Source organism: Delphinus delphis, chromosome 10 (assembly GCF_949987515.2).
Source record: "Delphinus delphis chromosome 10, mDelDel1.2, whole genome shotgun sequence".
Lineage (NCBI taxonomy): Eukaryota > Metazoa > Chordata > Mammalia > Artiodactyla > Delphinidae > Delphinus > Delphinus delphis.
In genome coordinates, this window is record NC_082692.2 from 27,818,342 (window position 1) to 27,838,036 (window position 19,695).

The 19,695-nt window shown below is 40.1% G+C and overlaps 2 protein-coding genes across 3 annotated transcripts in view; both read right to left on the reverse strand.

The window, feature by feature from the left end:
• Positions 1 to 276: 276 nt before the first annotated feature.
• On the reverse strand, positions 277 to 1,507 carry C10H6orf141 (chromosome 10 C6orf141 homolog). The gene has a single exon (XM_060021252.1). It carries the CDS (start codon positions 1,453 to 1,455, stop codon positions 880 to 882), a length of 576 nt encoding a protein of 191 aa, XP_059877235.1. The 5' UTR covers positions 1,456 to 1,507; the 3' UTR covers positions 277 to 879.
• A 160-nt stretch (positions 1,508 to 1,667) lies between these two features.
• CENPQ (centromere protein Q) overlaps positions 1,668 to 19,695 on the reverse strand; it is a 34,068-nt gene continuing 16,040 nt past the window's right edge. For both annotated transcript variants that reach the window (XM_060021253.1, XM_060021254.1), the window contains one exon: positions 1,668 to 2,139. In XM_060021253.1, coding sequence (XP_059877236.1) covers positions 1,987 to 2,139 — 153 coding nt within the window. In that variant the 3' untranslated portion in view covers positions 1,668 to 1,986. The remainder of the gene's footprint in view (positions 2,140 to 19,695) is intronic.

The following is a 19,695-nucleotide window of genomic DNA, read 5'->3' on the forward strand; positions in this document are numbered from 1 at the left end:
GAAGATTTATCTGCAGTGTTTCAAACATTAAGATAACTAAAAATTTCATATTAATAGCATTTTTACTGAACTAAATTAAATACTTGGGGTAAAGCCCTTTGAAATAGCATTTCACCTTCAAAATTCAGTCTTCTGTTTCCTCCCCTTCTTTTCCTAGCTCCTCTCTTTTGTTCCTAACACTTAAAGGTAATAAAAACATTTTAAAAAAAGAAAGAAAGAAAAAGATGTGCACACCAGAAGACAGTAACAAAAAACGATTTTGTTTTACATTTTATTTTCACACTTTTTACTTTCTTTTTCAGTTTCAAAACAAGCCTCTCTCCCCATATATTCCCACCCCCACCCTTCTGCAGAGAGCAGACTTCAAACTTCACTTCTGCTTTCAGGTCTTAAAGAGAAGGGGAGGGCGGGGAGGCAGAAAAGTGACCGAGAGTTATCTCAAAATAAAAATTAACAACAGATTTTCTTATTTCAAAATTCCCACGTTCTGCCAATTTGAAAATAACATTTCCTCCCCTCTTCTAAGGTCCCCAGACCGTCAGAGTATTTAAGCCACAGTATAAAGGAGGTATCGTGTTGCTTACGGTTCTTCAGTCTGCACTGGGTGCCGTGCGCCTCCCTGAAGCCTCTTAAAAGGTTCTTGCTGTCGGTTAATTTCTGGCTGGAGTTTCCGAAGAGCATTTTCTTTTCTTAAGGATGAGCGCTCCTTCACTAACTCCTGAACGTTCCTCGGGCTCCTCTTCCCCACTGAATCTCCTCGGGGAGTCAGGTCCTGAGGGACCGTGAAACTCTCCCTCCGCGGCGTGGACACAGGGGTCTCTCTCTCTCTGTGCCGAGGGCTCGGGATTCTCCAAGGGTCCCGGCGCCCCGCAACCGGTCTCACTCCGTGTTGGCGGTGAAAGTGACCGCGGTCATGGAGCGCTCCTCGGTCAGCGTGGTCATGCAGCCCTTCGCCCACGCGACCTGCAGGACTTCTTGTGTCACCTCATAATCCACGACCCGGACGAGGAGGGGTTTGGGTGGGTCCCCCGGAGCTCGGGAGGGAGCGTCTACACGGCTGCCAGAAATTCGCTTTTCCCTTGGAAAGAGAGGCGAAGGGCAGTCGGGTTCCCGGTCCTGTCCTCCCGCTTTGAAAAGGTCCTCCTCATCGGCCACTTCTTCCCGTACGGAGTCCCCCTGAGTCCCCAGCCACCTCTCCGGGTGCAGAAGAAAGAGCACTTTCTCTCGGACCCAGGAGTCACAGTCCACATTCTCTCCGGGGCTGTGCTCGTGGGCGCCGCACCGGCTGCTGCTAGCCCCCGCTACCGAGGGGTTCGGCGCGCCCAGGGCCAGGGGAGCCCCGCGCCCCGCCTCGCGCACAAACGGCCGGGCGCACCGCCCGCTGTGGGGCGAGGCCGCGAGATTCGGAGCCCCGCGCGGACCCGGGGCCCCCATCCCGAGAGGAGGGCCATTCATCCGGTGGATCTTCCGCCGGTTCTCGCAGAGAACGCCAGCGGAGCTCTGGAAAGCGCAGGACTGCCGGTCGGCCGTGGGCGTGGCCTCCGAGCACCCCGCCTCCCGGGCCTGGGACTGTCCCCGCCCCCTCCCGTCCGCGCCTCCCTCCCTTTCTCGCGGCTTTCGGGCTTTTCAAAGGCGAAAAGCCTCACTTCCCCCGCAACCCCACGATCGCTCCTCCTCTTCTTACCTGCGATCCTAGACCTGCGGCCGTGATCTCATTTCTGAGTCTTTCCCCTCTCTCTTCTCAGTTCTATCTTAGTTTCCAGCCCACCACCGTTTGTCTCTAAACAACAGGAGACACCCTTGCACCGCACACACACCCGCACTGCCCCACGAAATGCCCAACACAGTGTATGTCTTCTTTCCAAGGACTCTCCTTGGAGTGAAGGAACATGGAAGTTAAAAAAAAAAAAAAGTCTGATTTAATCAAGTTCTTCTGATAAAAGTTTCCGTGTCCACTCCGAATCCACCCTCACCATCCTACCAAGATTATCGAATGTAGATCAAAAGCATCTGATTGGGAAAGTTGAGCCCTTTGAGAAAACGCCTTTGTATTGTTTGTTGTTCTTCGTAGGAAGGCGGGAATGTCACACCGGTCTTCATTTTGGTTTTGGCCATGCTCGTCCAAAGGGGCATAAGTGCCTTTGATCAAACGAAAATAAACAAAACCAAACCGCTATAAGAACTTAAGGATTTAGAATTTTGTGTTCGTTTTTAAAATTTCCCCTTTCACTACTCCCCTACCTCCCTCACCCCCACCCCTACACACACACACACACACACACACACACACACACCTGTTTAACCCCAGAAGTTAAAAATACATAAATATGGATCTCTGGGTAGGCTTTCAGAATCTCTCGTTGCCAGGCCCTCTGACACACTTAACTTTGCCTGAGGGTAATGCGGAAAGCTAGCTAACAGAAAAAAGGAAGCTTAGTTTGTGATTTCCAGTTTGTCCTTGGTTACAGGTCCCTGCTTTATTAGAAAGTGTTCACTTTTCCTGTCTGCTTTAGAAAAAAATGACTGCAATGGTGCAAGTTTCTGCCCATACTTTGAAGGACCAAGTAGTATGGTGAAAGATATTTTGGAAAGAGAGGACCTTCTGATGTCTGCTGACTGGATGCCTGAACTTGGGCCAGTTACTGCTAAATTACAATTAACTAAATTTTTCGAGTGTATTAGGCAAGAATTGCTCTAAGCATTCGATATATTTAAACTCATTTATTCTTTTCTTTAAAATAAATTTCTTTTTGGCTGCATTGGTTCTTCATTGCTGCGCACAAGCTTTCTTTAGCTGTGGTGAGTGGGAACTACTCTTTGTTGCGGTGCGTGGGCTTCTCATTGCGGTGGCTTCTCTTGCTGCAGAGCACGGGCTCTAGGCGCGTGGGCTTCAGTAGTTGTGGCTCTCGGGCTCTAGAGCGCAGGCTCAGTAGTTGTGGCGCACGGGCTTAGTTGCTCCGAGGCATGTGGGATCTTCCCCGACCGGGGCTCAAACCTGTGTCCCCTGCATTGGCAGGCGGATTCTTAACTACCCACGCCACCAGGGAAGCCCAAACTCATTTATTCTTCACAGCAAACTAACGAAGTAGCTCTATAGTCTCCTTGAGAACTCTGAAGCACAGGGAGGTTAAGATCAAATACCAATAAACAGTGGAGCCAGAGGTCTCACAAGTTTAAATGTTTGGTCCTATTTTAAATGACCTTCTTTAAATGTTTGGTCCTATTTTAAATGACTTCATGTTCTTTTCTGTTCATTTACTTAACCAGGAATCACTGAGTGTGTGCTCAATGTCAGCTACTGTTCTAGGTGATGGAGGAAAGAAGCTGAATTGCTTGTCCTGTTGGAATTTTCATTCTTTACATCAGTTACATACATCAAATTCTCTGTTCAAACGTAGGAGATAATAAGTTAACTTTAACGCACAAGAAAATCAACTGCAGGCTAATGCCCTACCCTACTCTCAAAGATTCTGCTCTTATAGGTTTCGGGGAGGGCTTAGAATGTGGATTTTTAGCAAGACCCTCAGCAATTTTGATGCTAGTGGTTCATAGACAACATTATAAGAAACATTACCAATGATAATACTCTAGACCATAGATAAACTCTAGGCCTTTTTTTGCTGCTTTCATGTGACAATAAGAACACTGAGTTTTCCTTCCTTGCAGGAATATTGGGAGAATTCCAACGAAGGTACCTGTATTCTGAGGGAAGTGTAATGTAAACCACAAGATTTATTGCTTTCAAATTTTCATGCCAATGGGGATTGGGTGAGGGATTAGAGTGGGCATGGGGAATGGGGAAAACCTATTTGCTGAGGAGTGAGCCTGATAAAAAGCATAAAGCACCTGAATTTCTAGATGTCAAAAAGTTGTGTATTAATGCATAAAAGAATGTTAAGAGGAAATGCCAAATAAATTAAACTTCAAAGAGATAAAGTCTAAAAAGAACATAAACAAAGAAATAGGCAGCTTGCCTTCAGGATAGTGGTGTCTGCTATGCTTTAATATCTCACAGTGCATAAAAGCCTGATAAAGGGTGCTGATAAAGTGAACCCATTTACTTCCCCTCTGAATTGCCTACTACCAACTCTAATTTAAGGAAAAGAGGCTTTGTCATAAGGATATTAGGAGATTTGTTAGGAGATATTGACAGATTTGTTGGGAAAGTGGGAATATCAGACTTTAAAACAGGTAGAAATCAAAGCTGTTGCCGAGGGAATAAGGAGTTGGTACAACAGGAACAGATTTCTCCGCTGGATGGAATGCACTCCGACTCTCACACTTGTCCCTGTGGCATTTACTCAGGAGTCAAATTCCACTCAGAAGTATCCATCTGGCTCAGTTTATGCAACCTGCTTACCCCTTCACAATACAGGACAGTAAAAGAAAAGGTACAGTCAAAGAAGCCTTTGGGGGATCCCCTTGGCTTCTGTAATGGAAAAGCAAACAGCTGGACTTCCCCCACCTAATAAAACTGTATGGTAGGGAAAGGTAACATTCCAAAAAAGTAGTCAGGGTGTTGTTAAGAATTTTTTTTAAATTGCACTAATGTCTATCACACTAACTATTATAAACAGAGTGTGGATATGGGAGTGACAGATAGGGTATTCTGGATAAGGCAACATTATGAGCAATGGTGCAATGGTGAATATGGAGGCACGTGTAGAGAATAGTTTTGTCCTTGACATTTCTCTTCTCTCATGTCTAAAACACTTTCCATGATTTTATCCATCCTGTGGCTTCAACTGCAACCTGTACTCTGATGATTCTCCAATTTATATCTCTATTATAGACCATGATGCTTATTTCCAGACTTGTGGTAGATTGTATAATTGTCTCAAATTACTTATTTCCTCATCCTGAAAGAAGATCATACTTCCTGGCTTGTGTACCACATGACTTGCAATGCTCCTATTCCCATACACTTCTCTACCCCACTGATGTTGACTTTGGCCATGTGACTTGCTTCAGCTTAAACAGGTGTGACATTGGATGCATCTGAGCAAAAAGGAAGAGTCATTGCAAGGTTGGCCTTGGGCAGGCTCCAATCAAAGCTGCCATCTTTGCTGTGATCTGGGAATGAAGACAGTACATGGGACAGAGCTGACTGGAATCCAGCAAAGTTACGGCAGCTGATACATATTCTAAGCAAGAAACAAACTTTTGTTACAGTAAAACAATGAAATTTGAGGGTTGCTTCCTACCACAGTCTAACCTAGTGAAAAATGTTTCTGTTCAATTTTCTATTGGACACCTCTTTTGAATGTCACTTGAGAACTAAAATGTTGCCTGCCATATCAGTAAACAAAGGATGTTGCAGCCATTAAGCCATTACATTACAGCTGCCCAGACTGTGGGCCCTGAGGGAACTCAGGATGGAGGCAAAGGGGCTGCCCACTCCAAGCCCATCTAGCCGTCAGCCTCGGCAGTCACCCCCGACGGTGCACCTAAGGAAACTCAGGATGAGAAAGCATAGGATAACTGCCCCAGATAGCTAATTGGCCCCAGATAGCTGGGGTGCATAGCACAGGGATGATTTCAGTGAGCCCAGACTCCTGCATCTTCCCAAACATAGAGAAGCGCTAAACTTAACTTGAGATACCCGATTTTCTTTTATTAACAATAATCTTTTGATATTTCAACTACCTGGTTTTGTTGCAAAAACTCCCCCCTCCCACCCCCACCCCCCGCCCTCTTCGGAGCAGTCTCTCTTGAGATGCTGTCTCCCAGGCTTGAAGTCCTAAGAATGTCCCCCAAATAAAACATAACTCTCAACTTTTATGTTGTGCTTTTTTTTTTTTCAGTCAACACACTAGAAACCTAAAATATCTAAAACTGAACTCATTATTTATTCTCTTAAATCAGTCCCCTCTTTCAAGTGTTCCTTATCCCAAGGATTAGCTTGACTAGCAATTCTATTGTCTTCCCTTTCTCTCAGTGGCTAGACCCACCCCACGTATCTAATATTTAACCGAGTGCTGATGTGTATGTATTTCCTCTCTGCCCCTACCTCTCCAATCCCCATAGCTACAAAAATAAACTCAGACCCTTAGGCATGACATAAAATATCTTCATAATCTTACCCCAGCCTATCACTGTTTATAGTTTAATGAATAAATGAAAAAAGAAACAAACAAGCCACCTAAATGAACACAAAGTGCAAGTCTGAGACTAGGGTGAGGTTATTGTGTATAAATAAAATCCAGACTGATTATGGATAGACCTTGAAAACTACGAGCCTTTTAGAAGAGATTCTAATCATATTTCCTTTGACAACTAAGGTTCTCGGGACCTGAAGAACTCAGACTGTGCAAAGAAAATCTACACTGGACTGAGTCAGGTGACTCTGATGGGCCCTGTTATCTTGGGCAAGTCTCCCAATGCCTCCAAATCTATGTTCTCATCTGCAAGGTATAAATAGTACCTGTCCCGTGTGCTTCCCAGGGTTTTCGTGGAGGTCAAATGAAACAATTCTGGTAACACTTTGAAACTATGAAGCTTGCAAAATATTTTAAATTTACTTTTTTTTTTTTTCGGTACGCGGGCCTCTCACTGTTGTGGCCTCTCCCGTTGCGAAGCACAGGCTCTGGACGCGCAGGCTCAGCGGCCATGGCTCACCGGCCCAGCCGCTCCGCGGCATGTGGGATCTTCCCGGACCAGGGCACGAACCCATGTCCTCTGCATCGGCAGGCGGACTCTCAACCATTGTGCCACCAGGGAAGCCCTAAATTTACTTTTTTAAAGTTCATTATTGTTTTTTAGAACTGGGAACCCAAACCACAGTTTTTAATGAAATCCTTAGGGAAAGATGCAGAAGTCAGTGGCTGGAGCTAGACAATAAGTAACAGACCCATAATCTTAGAACAGAGGAGCTGATGTTATTAGTTATAAATTGGAGAAAAAAGAGGAAGAGAGGGAATGTGGCAGTTCTGGGGATATCAAGCAGCTTAGCCCAGTGGTCTGAGATAAAATGAAAACTGAGGCAAATTTTTTAAAAAGGAGTCTTTGTTTTAAATTTTGTATTACCAAAGGGTGTGTTCCTGGGAGAAGAAGAAAGAGGCTTAGTTTACCTAACATGTGGCCCTGAGACTAACGTGGTATATATGTATGATATTTTTTGAATGAAACATTTAAGCACATTGCCTTTTCACTCCACAGAGAGTTGGCGACCCTTAAAAGATGTCGGCCAAGTACTTTGAAAGGACAAAGAATGCTAGGTGTGCCAGTTAGCTGCAAGAGATGATGCATGTAGCACTCTGAATAGTAGCTGCATAAAGGGGATTTTTAAACTATAATTCATTGTCAGCTGCCTGCATTATCCACATTTTAAAGTATATTCATCATCCTCCTCTCCTGTCAGAGATTAGGATTTAAGACCAGGCTCTCTCATTGACTATGAATAAACAACTTATTAAACAGGAAATTCTGTCATTAGTAACTGAGTTGGCATTTTATGATAATAAAGAACGAATGTTCTTTACCCTACACTCATCTTCAGCATAAACAAAATTTGACTTGTTCAACAGCAGCCCGTAGTACTATTCCAGAGATAATTCAATCTTTGACTCAATATGGGTGAATTAATACTTATGAAATACTTCATATAAAATAATCACTCAGGTTAGTAAACTAAAGGTCATGATCTTAATATACCCAATCTTGATTAGTTTATAATAAAATATTTTTAATGGGGCAAGGCAATTTTTCTTCCCATTACGTTATTTTATTAACCAATGTGCATGTGATCAGATATGGGGTATAACAGCTGTAGAAATCCTCAGTGATATTTTACATCTAGAGAGATTTCATTCCCCAAATATCTAGCTGTTATAATTTGCTATGTTTTATCAACAAGAAAAGAGTGGCTGGAAAATACTGAGTCTCTCATTTAGCAAGTCTGCAAACGAGTTGACCTGGAATGTCTAGGAACTCAAAGAAACTGTTAGTAATAATCCCTTGTTATCTCTTATTCATACTTCATAATTCATCCCTCCAGGGCAAGGCTTGGACAGAATGTTGTAGTAGATTAAACTGATCATTTAGTAACCCCACTGCTTATCTCTACTCCCCCTTCTTTCTCAACTCTTTTACTGAGGACAATCTTATGTTATTTTCAAAGCCATAAATTCATTAAGAAAGGCATGGAATTTAGCCCTCCTTCAGTTTAATACTCCTGATAGGTACCCTTTCCTCCTTTCCTCTGACCATGCTTTGTGTCTCTTTTACCTCTTCTCTGCACTTTCTCCTCCTTTTTTTTTTTTTCTGGTCTTTTATGCAGTTCCTTCCTTCCTTTCTATTGTGATATAGTGCAGAATTTGATAGCGTGAGTGATGGAGCCAAACTCCCTGGATTTAATATCTACCTTTGCCATATATTAGCTGAACGACTTTAGGCGTCCTACTTAACCTTTTTCTTACCTTAGTTTACCCATCTGAAAACTGGGGGTAAGAATAGTACCAATCCCATAGGGTTGTTGTTGGGAACAAATGATTTAATATGTGTAAAGCCTCTAGAACAGTGCCTGCCACATAGTAGATGCCATTTCCTCTAGAATAAATGAAGGCAGGGATTTTTAAAACTTTTGTTCACCGCAATGTAACTATCACTGTTGTATCTCCAGTACCTAGACCAGTGCCTGATACCATTGTTGAAATAATTTTCTATTTCTACTGTGTTTATTTTTCAGTGTTTTTCTTTGGAGCTCTGCTTCTTCTTTCTTTCCTCCTTTAAGACCTCTCTGTTTCTACTTCTGCATTCTTTGCCTCTCAGGTTTCCATCATCTATTGCTCACCTAAATTGTCTCCTATGTCTCTGGGTCTAAGGTTTTTGAGCAGAGTCAAACATCACAAATTCAACATTTATCAGTAATTATTAGTCATGGAGTTTCCAATGAAAAGAGAAAGAAGAACTCTTGAGTCAAGGAAAACTGAGAATAAAATAATACTTTAAATACAATATTTTACATTAAATTTGTGGTGACCTGTGTTTGTCATTTATACATAGGTTAAGCTGCCTGTAAAAATCTGCCACTTTCTACCATTAGTTTTATTTTGATTCAAACGTAAAAGTAGTTAAAAGAAGAGTGTAATAAACAGCTGTTGTTCACCTGGATTCACTGATATTTTATCATATTTGATCCCTCTCTGTCTTTACACACACACACACTATATAGACATTACTAGGAATTATTTGAAATTAAGTTACACATATCATACTTTACTGCTAAATACTTCAGCATGCATCTTAACAAAATAAATGCCACCACATTACCAATATCGTACTTAAGAAAATTTACATTAATTCGATAGTATCATAATAAATTTTTCCCAGTGGTCTACAAAATGTGTGTTTTAGAGTTTGTTCCTCTGACCCAGAATTCAATAAAGGTTCATGAGTCGCAGGTGATTAAGTTTCTTAGTCTCCTAAAATTTAGAATGAAGCACTCACATCTTTTCTTCCCATCCCTGATATTAACTTTTTTGAAGAGTTCAGGCCAATTATCTGATAGAATGTTCCATCCACAATTTGGATTATTCTGATTCTGATTATTCTGATTCTTCCCTCTAATCTTCCCTGATTAGATTCAGGTTACGCAGTCTTGGCCAGAAATCTATGTGGTGATATATTGCACTTCTCACTGCATTGTATCAGAAGGCACACAATGTTGGGTTCTTCCACTGCAGCTCATGCTAAGTTTGACCACTTGGTAAAGATGGTGACCACCGGTCATCTCCATTATACAGGTCCATTTTACCCTTTACAATTTGTAAGTAGTAATAATATTAAATAAATTTTATTTAATATTATTTAATAATAATCCTTGCTTGAGTTAATTCTTAAATTGGAGATTGCAAAATGTCAACTTTCTAATTTGCCATTCCTTCTACATTCCTTAGTAGGCATTCTTCTGTAAAGAAGAGTTTTTGTTTGCCAGACCACCTCATTTTCATATCATTGTAGATTCAAGGATTTTTAAAAAAAATTCATGTGTTATAATCCATTACATTATTGTTATTTTCGATGCTGTTATATATGGTATCAAATTTGCCAAGTAGGAAGTTCGTTGTACCAGTTCTGTTTTCTTTTGACATGACCAATTTTTTTTTTTTTTTAAACTGAACCCGGGTCCTTGGCAGTGAAAGCGTGGAGTCCTAAGCACTGGACCGCCAGGGAATTCCCAACATGACCACATTTAGTCTCGAGCATTTCCTTACTTTCTTGCTCAAGGTGTTCTTTCCTTTTCTTCTTTCCTTTTCCTGTTCTTCAGCCTTTTCTCCAAGAGTTCTATTTTCCCTGAAAGGTATTTATGAAGATCTGACTATCAGGGATGATCATTGAGTGTTGTTACTTGTAGCCCTTTTCAGTCAACAGAGCCAAAGAATAGATGTTATTTTTAATCCCAGGTTCCTACATTGTTCAAAAGTCAAAACAATATAAAAGGGATATATATTCGGGGAAGTCTTATTCCCATCCCTAACTCCACTACTTATAGGTCACTTAAAAAATAGTTTCTCGTTTAATCTTCCTGTGTTTCTGTTTGCAAAAGAAAAGTTAGCAGAGATCTATTTGATATACACTAATTTTCTCATTCTTTCTTACATACTCTTGTACATGTAGCTTTTTTTCCCACTTAAAAACGTATCATGGAAATTACCTCAAATTACATCACAGAGAACTTCCTTGTTGCTATAAGTGCTTCACTGTGTAGATGTGTCGTAATTCATTCACCTGGACTTTGAAGGATGGAAATTTAGGTTGTTTCTAAAAGTTTGATATTACAAATAATATTGGAGTGAATAACCCAGTGCAAACATTGGTTTTATATTTGTGGAGGAATCCTCAGGGTAAATTTCTGGAAGTTGAATTGCTTGTATAAATGCGTATGTATTTTATTAGACGGTACTGAATTCCCCTCACTGGAGTTGTAACTTTCCTACTCCCACTACCGTATATGAGTATGCCTATTTTCTACAGCTTCAAACTTGGGTTCTCAATATTTTTTAAAAGTATTGCATGACAGTTTAATCATACTTTTTTTTTGAGTGAAGTTAAGCATCTTTTCATATGTTTAAGGGTCATTTTATTTGTTTTTCTGTGAACTAACCATGTCTCTTGCCCATTTTTCTACTGGATTTGAGTAAATTTTTTTTCTCCTCTCAGTGTTAAGCGTTCTTTATATTTTATGGAAAATAGTTCTCTATTTGTGATATAAATTGCAAATAGTTTCTCCTAGTGTGTAATTTATATTTTGATGCCAGATCTTTTGCCACTGAGAAATCACACACATGCACACATACATATGTATTTTATTTATCAAACTTAATTTATTACTTCTGAATTTGGAAAGCCTTTCCTTATACCCACATTATAAAGGAACCAACCAATGTTTTCTTCTAGTATTTGTATGACTTCTTTTCTTTTTAAAGGCTTTATTTATTTATTTATTTATATCTTGGATCAATTTGGAGTTTATTCTTGTAGAGATATGAAATATGAGTTTAATTTAATTTTACTTGTTTTCAGATTGCTATCCATTTGTCTCACTGCCACTTATTTAAAATTCCACCTTTATCCCAGCGACTTGAGATGCCACTTTGATCTTATTTTAAACTTTCCTGTGTACTTGTTATTTCTGGACCTTTTTTTCCCCTTTGTTCTGCACAATCATGTACCATTACTACACTTTATACAGGTTTTATAGCATGTTTTAATGTTTGTGGGGTTAATCTCCCCTTTTAACCTATTTTCTTTTCCTGAAATTTGTATTGTTATTTTTGCATATTTATTTTCCATGTTCTTAGTCTCAGGAATCTGATGAAAGGAAATAGTCAAAAATGCAGCAGAGAGACTTCCCTCATGGTCCAGTGGTTAGAACTCGGCACTTTCAGTGCTGGGGCCTGGGTTCAATCCTTGGTCCAGGAACTAAGATACCATAGCTGCACAGCACAGCCAAAAAAAAAAAGCAAAAATTCTAATGGGACAACTAGAAATATATCAAGTGCTCTCTTTGGGAAATAATCTAGAACTAAAATCTTACATCTCGTGTTCACTGCAGTAACTGCAGGGTACTAACTAAAGTCTGGCAGTCTTACTGGATTATAAGCAATGTCTTTTAACAGTGTTTAAAACCTAGAGTATATTTTGCCTTGGAAACACATAGATCTGTTAGAGGGAGAGAAAGCCACACATCAATTAGGAAGAAGAATACCCAGATGTTAGCTATTTTTGTTTGTAACTTTTAAAATCACAAGAGCCAGAATAAGGGGGAGTGAACAAAAGTTCACTCAAGAAAATAAAGTTCACTCAAGAAGTGAACAGGGACTTCCCTGGTGGTCCAGTGGTAAACAATCTGCCTTACAATGCAGGGGACTTAGGTTTGATCCCTGGTCAGGGAACTAAGATCCCACATGCCATGGGGCAACTAAGCCCCGTGCCCCTCAGCGAAAGCCCACATGCCTGCAAACTACAGAGCCCACGCACCACAACTAGAGAGAGAAAACCCACACTCCTCAACAAAGATCCCTTGTGCCTCAACGAAGACCTGACGCAGCCAAATAAATAAATAAAAATAATAAATAAATAATTTTAAAAAGAAGTGAACAAAATTGGAACAGGGCTGGAACACACATGCCACCAGCACTGCTGAGGTTGGAGTGGGTAAAGAAAAGGGGAGAGGCTGGGAGTGGCTTCTTTCTCTCTTTCACCTCATTGCTCAGGTACAGTAAGATCAGAAAAAGCAAAGGGCTGTCCGCAACTGGATTTTAATAGCTGGAGCCAAGATTTCTATCAGAGATTGAGAAACATGGGTGAATGGAAACTTGGGGAAAGAGGATTAGGCTGTTAATGTTACCTATACTGACACAACAATCCCTCCATCTGCATTTTTTTTTTTTTTTACTATTTTTATTTTCCCCAACTAAAATAATTTTAATGCTAACGTCCCAGGTTAGAAGGGAGAAATCACCTTTGTTGTAGGTGCTGTGCTATTCCATCGGCTGTGTTTTACTTTCAGTTTTATTTTTTCTCTGCTCCTAGTGTTTACTGAGATTAGGGAAAATGGATATAAAACTTTAGGTATTATCACAGACAACTTAAAGAAATTTAATTTAGAGTTCTTTCATGTTTTCTTCTCAAAATTCAAATCACCAAACAAAAATTCGTCATGAAAAATGCAAAATGAGTAGAAACAAAACTTGTGTTATTAAATGAGATTCTATTCTAGAGGATGTCTCAATGTCCTCCGAAACTGCCCTGCCTTGTCCTGCTCCCAAAGTTTGAGCAGACTGAAATCTCCATTCTTCCTCTGTATTTCCCCTCAGTGAGTCTTAGGCAGAGTGAACATTCATGCTCACTAAATACGCAGACAATTGCAAAACCCAGTCCGCATCCACCCAGAGCCAAGTACACATCTCTGCAGAGTTGAGCATGTTGCCTGTACTGAGTCCTCAGAGAGTTCCTAGCTGCCTGAGAGGCCAATTAGCATAATAATTCAAAGTACAGGCTTCAGAATCTGACAAACTCAGGCTCTGATCACGACTTAAAATCTGCATAACCTTTGATGAGTCATAACCCACCCCCCAGCCAGAATTCCCACAATAAGATAAATCACACACACACACACACACACACACACACACACACACACACACACACACAGAAGTATATATAAAATTTGGCACAATTATCAGCATGTAGTTAAATGTTAAGTAAACAGTAGGCACATTATTATTAGCAAGACAATAAGGCACAGGGCTATAATAATGATGCCATGTACCAGCTGGGAGTAACCCTCAGTTATCAATGCTAAAGATAATGAGAATCCCTGGGGCAGAAACTAGACCACATTCTCCGGAGAGATTTATGGACCCCAGTTACTTAGACCTCTTCCCTCTGGCACCAACGATAAGTCTCTAGGTAACAACTGGCTCATGGTGACCTAAGCATACTGTCACTCCCAAGGAATCATATTTTTTTATCAAAACAAAGCTCTCCTTCAGCCAGTTTGTTTACTTTTCTAAGAATAAACACCTAAAATTTAGATTTCCTCTAATCTTTGTAGTCGGGATGTTTGTGACCTCCATGGGGTAAGAAACCAATATTTTCCATATGGCTAAGTCAACTTTATCCAGACTAGATAAATCCAACCATTGTGTTTGTGTCTGCTTTTATTGCAGATAGAAGAACATAGCCTGTGATGTTTATCTCTTCCTTTATTTTCCTTGAAAGATATGCATACACAATCAATTGGAATCCAAATTAAAACAAAAATTCTGATAAGGATAAAAGACTAATAAGAGTATTGATTATAATCATTTAATCAATTTAATCATTTAAATTTCCTTTATGAAAAAGATACTTGGCTTAGGGAAAAAAAAGGTTGAAATCAAAGTAACACTGTTCTGGCTCCGCCTCTAGCACTGATTATCTATATGATCTCAAATAAGTCATTTATTTTCTTTGGCCCGCAAATCTTCATATGTAATGAGAGAATTAAAGTTTATCTTATCAAAATTCTCTGAGTATGTACATATGCATACAGAAACATGAAATAAATGTAAATATATGTGTATGTATGTTTACATGTGCATTTGCATACCCAGATTCACACCTACATATGCATCTTAGTTTCCCATGAGAAAGCAGATTATAAACAAGGGGGCTGGAATAGGTGATAGGCAATGTCCAGTCCTATGCCGACATCGTCTGTTTCGAGCTTTTTAAAATTTTTTTTTATTGATTTGTTTTTGTTGTTGTTTGTTTGTTTCTAGCTTTTAAAATGCCCATATCTTCATTCCTCCATCCAAGGCAACTGAGAAATGGAAGCTTGTTAGCAGTACAAATTCTCAGGCCTGACCTCGGACTTACTGAATCCGGGGCTGTGGGGAGAGGCTCAGCCATCTGTGTTGCAACCTGCCCTCCGGGTGATTCTGAAGGGCACTAAAAGGTGAGAACCACTGCATTCAAACATTTCCAGGGAAGAACTATATGCTAGAGTCCTAGGCAGAAGTGGAGAGACAGTAATTAAAGGGAAAAAAGCAGAATATTCTACAGAGAACTTGAGTCACAGGTAGTAGGAAGAGTGTTTGGGGAAACAGCAGTGGCAGGCACAGGGGAGCATTATTTTGGGTCATAGGGAACTGACGTGGTAATGAGAACACCGAGCAGAAGCCCAAGCAGCAATAAGGAAGCAGTAGCCACATGCTCCCGTGTTAAATCACTTGTTCTCATGCAGTCATTTCTGCTCCTTTGCGAAGACCCTCTGACTTTAGAACCTTCTTCCTACAGTGGATCGCAAAGGAAGATAATTATCCTGTTTTTACCCATAGCTGTCTCTGACCCCTATAATCATTACTTTAGAAACTTGAGACAGGGAGAGTTAGGCATTCCCAGCCTAACCCTGCTTGTCTTCTGGTCCTTTTCAAAAATTTAAGGTTCTCCTGATTCTAGCATTAATTTTTCCCCTCATTGACAGCTAGGAGCATGTGTATGTTCAGAAAAAGGAAGAAAATTCCTGGAGTTCTAATGGGCTAGGGGTGAACATGCCCAGAGAAAGCTGCAGGGGTGAGAATAAGCCTATAGAATCGACCAGGCAAGAACTCAGCTTGAATGCTGTTTAGGAGGCTGATGGAGAACACGTTGTCATCCAGGACGTTGCCCTGAGAGGGGAATCCCTGGCTTTGCAACTTCCTGGCCAGCGTGAGGGCCACCAGCCGGCTGTAACCTTTCCTGCGATGCTCTGGCAGGGTTTAGCCATGGCACATGGTAGCAAACTGGTCTGTGACAGACCAAGACACGGGGTTCCCCTTGTCATCATGGACACACACTCGGGAAGCAGGAGATGAGGTTGGCAATGTACCAATGACACCGTTCATTGCCGCCCCAAGACCAAGTCCGGTTGAGTAGATAAGCATCAGCAACACAGGTAGGTTAGTCGTGCGGAAGAACTCATTCTCGAAGAAAATGACATGAGAAGAAATACGAACTCGGTATCACGGGACCACAAACAACTACTTCTCTTTATACCGACTCAAACTGAGAAATCATCCTCGAGATAGTGCCTTGCAAATACCAGAATATTTTCAATAAATTAGAATCTGTCACTCACCACTTATAAACATCTTTTAGGGTTTCATTTCGGATAGGACACAACACTCATTATATTAAATTTAAGTCTTTCCTTCGAATTTTATGCCCCTTTGTTATTGTCCTCAGAATAGATGAGGCAAGTATTTCATTTTTCTGTAAAAGAGATCTCAGACTTGATCTTATTAACTCCTGAAACTGCTGACACCCTCTCTGATGGCCTTAAACAAGTCCAGATTCTTGGGCCCCTAATCGTTTCCTTGGTAAAAAATAAACGTTTTAGGATAGAATTTCTATCTTTATGCATCCATGACCAGAAAAAGAAATACAAATTTCTTAATATTCTAGGCATACGTAGATGCTCAAGAAATGCTAGCTCTTCCAGACCTTTCCCTAAAAGGTCTGGAAAAAGGTTTAAAAACCCATGACATTAAGATAAAAAAGAAAAGAAAAAGAAAAGATAAAAATTGGTGCAATTTCTGAGAACTGAGATGGATTACTTAGTTGCAACTCTCTGGGGCTGGTTGTGCTTCCGAATTTGCTTCCACTCTTGAAATTATCAGTGTCCTAAGACCATCCCCACTTAAGAGCCTGGTAACGTCATTCTCACTATGTCCTTCTTTATAAAGAACACTTTTGTGTTTTCTTTCTATTAGTGGTTCTGCAGTGTTAGCTCACATTCCAGGCATTCTGTGGGCTCTGGCACTGGGTCACTCATCTAACAACTAAGCAGGGGGAAAGAATAAATAAATACAAGCAATAACGGGCTCAACAGGCTTTTTCATTTAATTCTTGAAAATAAACTTCAAAACAAAGTCAAAGAAGCCTCAGGCAGAAATGTCACTGCAAATAAAAACACTAACACATGTGTTTCAGGAGTGACAGTGGAGACTATGACCTTGTATGTGAAGGGCAGATATCCAAAATAAGGTGTCCAAATTTGGGTAATGATGTAGGTGTTAAAGACAAACTGTGGGACTTCCATGGTGGTGCAGTTAATAAGAATCCGCCTCCCAATGCGGGTTCGAGCCCTGGTCCGGGAAGATCCCACATGCCGCGGAGTAACTAAGCCCGTGCACCACAGCTACTGAGCCTGCGCTCTAGAGCCCGCGAGCCACAACTACTGAGCCCACGTGCCACAACTACTGCAGCCCGCGTGCTGCAACTACTGAAGCCCCTGTGCCTAGAGCCCGTGCTCCACAACAAGAGAAGCCACCACAATGAGAAGCCCATGCACAACAAAGAGTAGACCTGCTCGCTGCAACTAGAGAAAGCCCGCATGCAGCAACGAAGACCCAACACAGCCAAAAATAAATAAAAATTTTAAAAATTTATTAAAAAGAAACAGACAAACTGTCTAACTTCCTATGCAGAAATAAATCTGATTTTAAAAAGCCTCACTGGGGATCGAGGAAAATTTAAAACAACATCTCAGGGACAGGACAGTAAACAGACTGTGGGAAACTCTAAAACTCTAAAGGACAAACAGCCTGACCTTTTTTACTTCCTAGCTCTATCACCACTTACTATTTGAGTGATCTTAAAACAAAGTTACTTAGCTTCCTTTGTCTCTGATTATGCAGGATGGGAATAACAGTGATTTGCTATGAAGTTTAATCCCCATAGGGTTGTTATTAGGATTAAACATTGGTATAAATGCATGTGTACATGTAATGGGCTTAGAATAGTGCCTGGCATATAGCACATATCAATAAATATCAGCCATTTTAACCATTGTTATTTTTGTTATACAGCACTGTCATTCCATTTGAAAACTTACCTTAATTTTAAGGACCTCCTTGGGGGTGGAAATGGGTAAAACTGGCTAAGGCACATTTGTTTCTGTTAGTTAAAAAAGGAATAAAGTCTATGTAAAAAAAGTACTCTATGGTAGTTTTATTGTATTTGGAAAACGTCCCTCCTTCATCTTCCTCTTTGTCCAATTTTAACAAGTATAACCAGTCTTTGGATATGGTTGCTACAAACAGCTGTCACTTTAATAAGGAGACAAACACCTAAGGCAAGAGAAAGTGGTTGTGTGGTGGTCAAGTGGGGAGAAATACATTCAAGGGTAGCAACTCTTAATGAGAAAACTAGTTAGAACAGAAAAATGTATCAGTCACTTAGGACAGAATAAAGCACAAATGGGAAATTTGAATTTCTCTCTGCTTTTGCTTTCCTTCTTTCCTCTCTCTTCCTTAAAGCTGAATTTCTTGACAATGAATGAAACCTGAGAGGATTTAGGATACTTCTGTTTGGAAACTAAGCCAACCTAAATGATTCAAATATTAATGTTGACAGGTGCACCTGCATTTATTTCTGGTAAATAGAGAATGCCAAGAAATTCTGTCCAAATGAAAGAAAGTAAATCCCTTAATTTTAGGTTGCTGGGCAGGTGTCTCATATTTAAGCAAAACCTGTTTGTTAAACATATGCCCAACGGAAAGCTGGAGAATGGTAGAACCCATATAATATAATAATTTTAAATGACTGACAGTAAACTGTGTTTCTGTAACATCTGTACAGGCTGCCTTCCCCCCCGCCAAATTACAACATTTTCCCTCCTTCCTTCAGCAGCATTATTGGGGACCCATTTTCCTGTATGTTCAGCGACTTTCCCTTTCAGCCTTTTTCAATCTTTTCCAATCTGATAGGTGAAAAAGTTTTGCTGTTTTAATTTGCATTTACATGATTATTTTAAGGTTGAAAATCTTTCAAGTACTTACTGGCCATTTATGTATTTTCTTCTGAGAATTGTCCATTTTCCTATTGGTATTTAATCTATTTTTTACTGGTATTTTAGAGCTCTTTATGAATAAAGATATTATTTTTGTTTTATATATGCTACAGATATTTTTCAGTCTGTGCTGTGTCTTTGGCTTGGTTTTTTAATTTTTATTTTAAAAAGTTCAGTTTTATGTAATGATCTATTAATTTTTTTTCTTTATGGTTTTGTCTCTGTTTATATGCATAATACAGGCATACCTCAGAGATACTGCAGGTTCAGTTCCAGACCACCACAATAAAGCAAATCTTGCAACAATTTTTTGGCTTCACAGTGAATATGAAAGTTTCGTGTACATTGTACTGTAGTCTACTAAGTGTACAACAGTATTATATCTTAAAAAACGTATATACCTTAATTAAAAAATAATGGTGTTGGAAAAATGGCATCAATAGACTTGCTCAAAACAGGGTGGCCACAAACCTTCAGTATGTAAAAAACACAGCATCTGCGAAATGCAATAAAGTGAAGTACTACAAAACAAGTATGACTGTCGGGCTTTATCTACACTGACATCAGTTATTTATTCATAAATTCTATTCAGTTTCTATTTTTCTATTTAATTTTATTTATTTTGAATCTATTCTGTCATAAAGTAGGAATATTTACCACCACCCTCCACCGCCATCCCCAGTGCGGTTGGTTCGCTAGCTTTCTCAAGACCATTTATTGAATAATTTATTTTCTCTACATTTTATTTGATATTCTATCTTTATTACAAGCCACATTTTTACACCATATAGGCTCCATTCCAAAATATTTATCTTTTAGAATTTAAAGTTTCTGGCATGGGCACTTATCAGTCACCGGAGAGAAGGTGTATGATA

Bases quoted from the DNA above. Each gene is read 5' to 3' on its own strand.
- C10H6orf141 (XM_060021252.1), bottom strand. From the start codon at position 1,455: ATGAATGGCCCTCCTCTCGGGATGGGGGCCCCGGGTCCGCGCGGGGCT.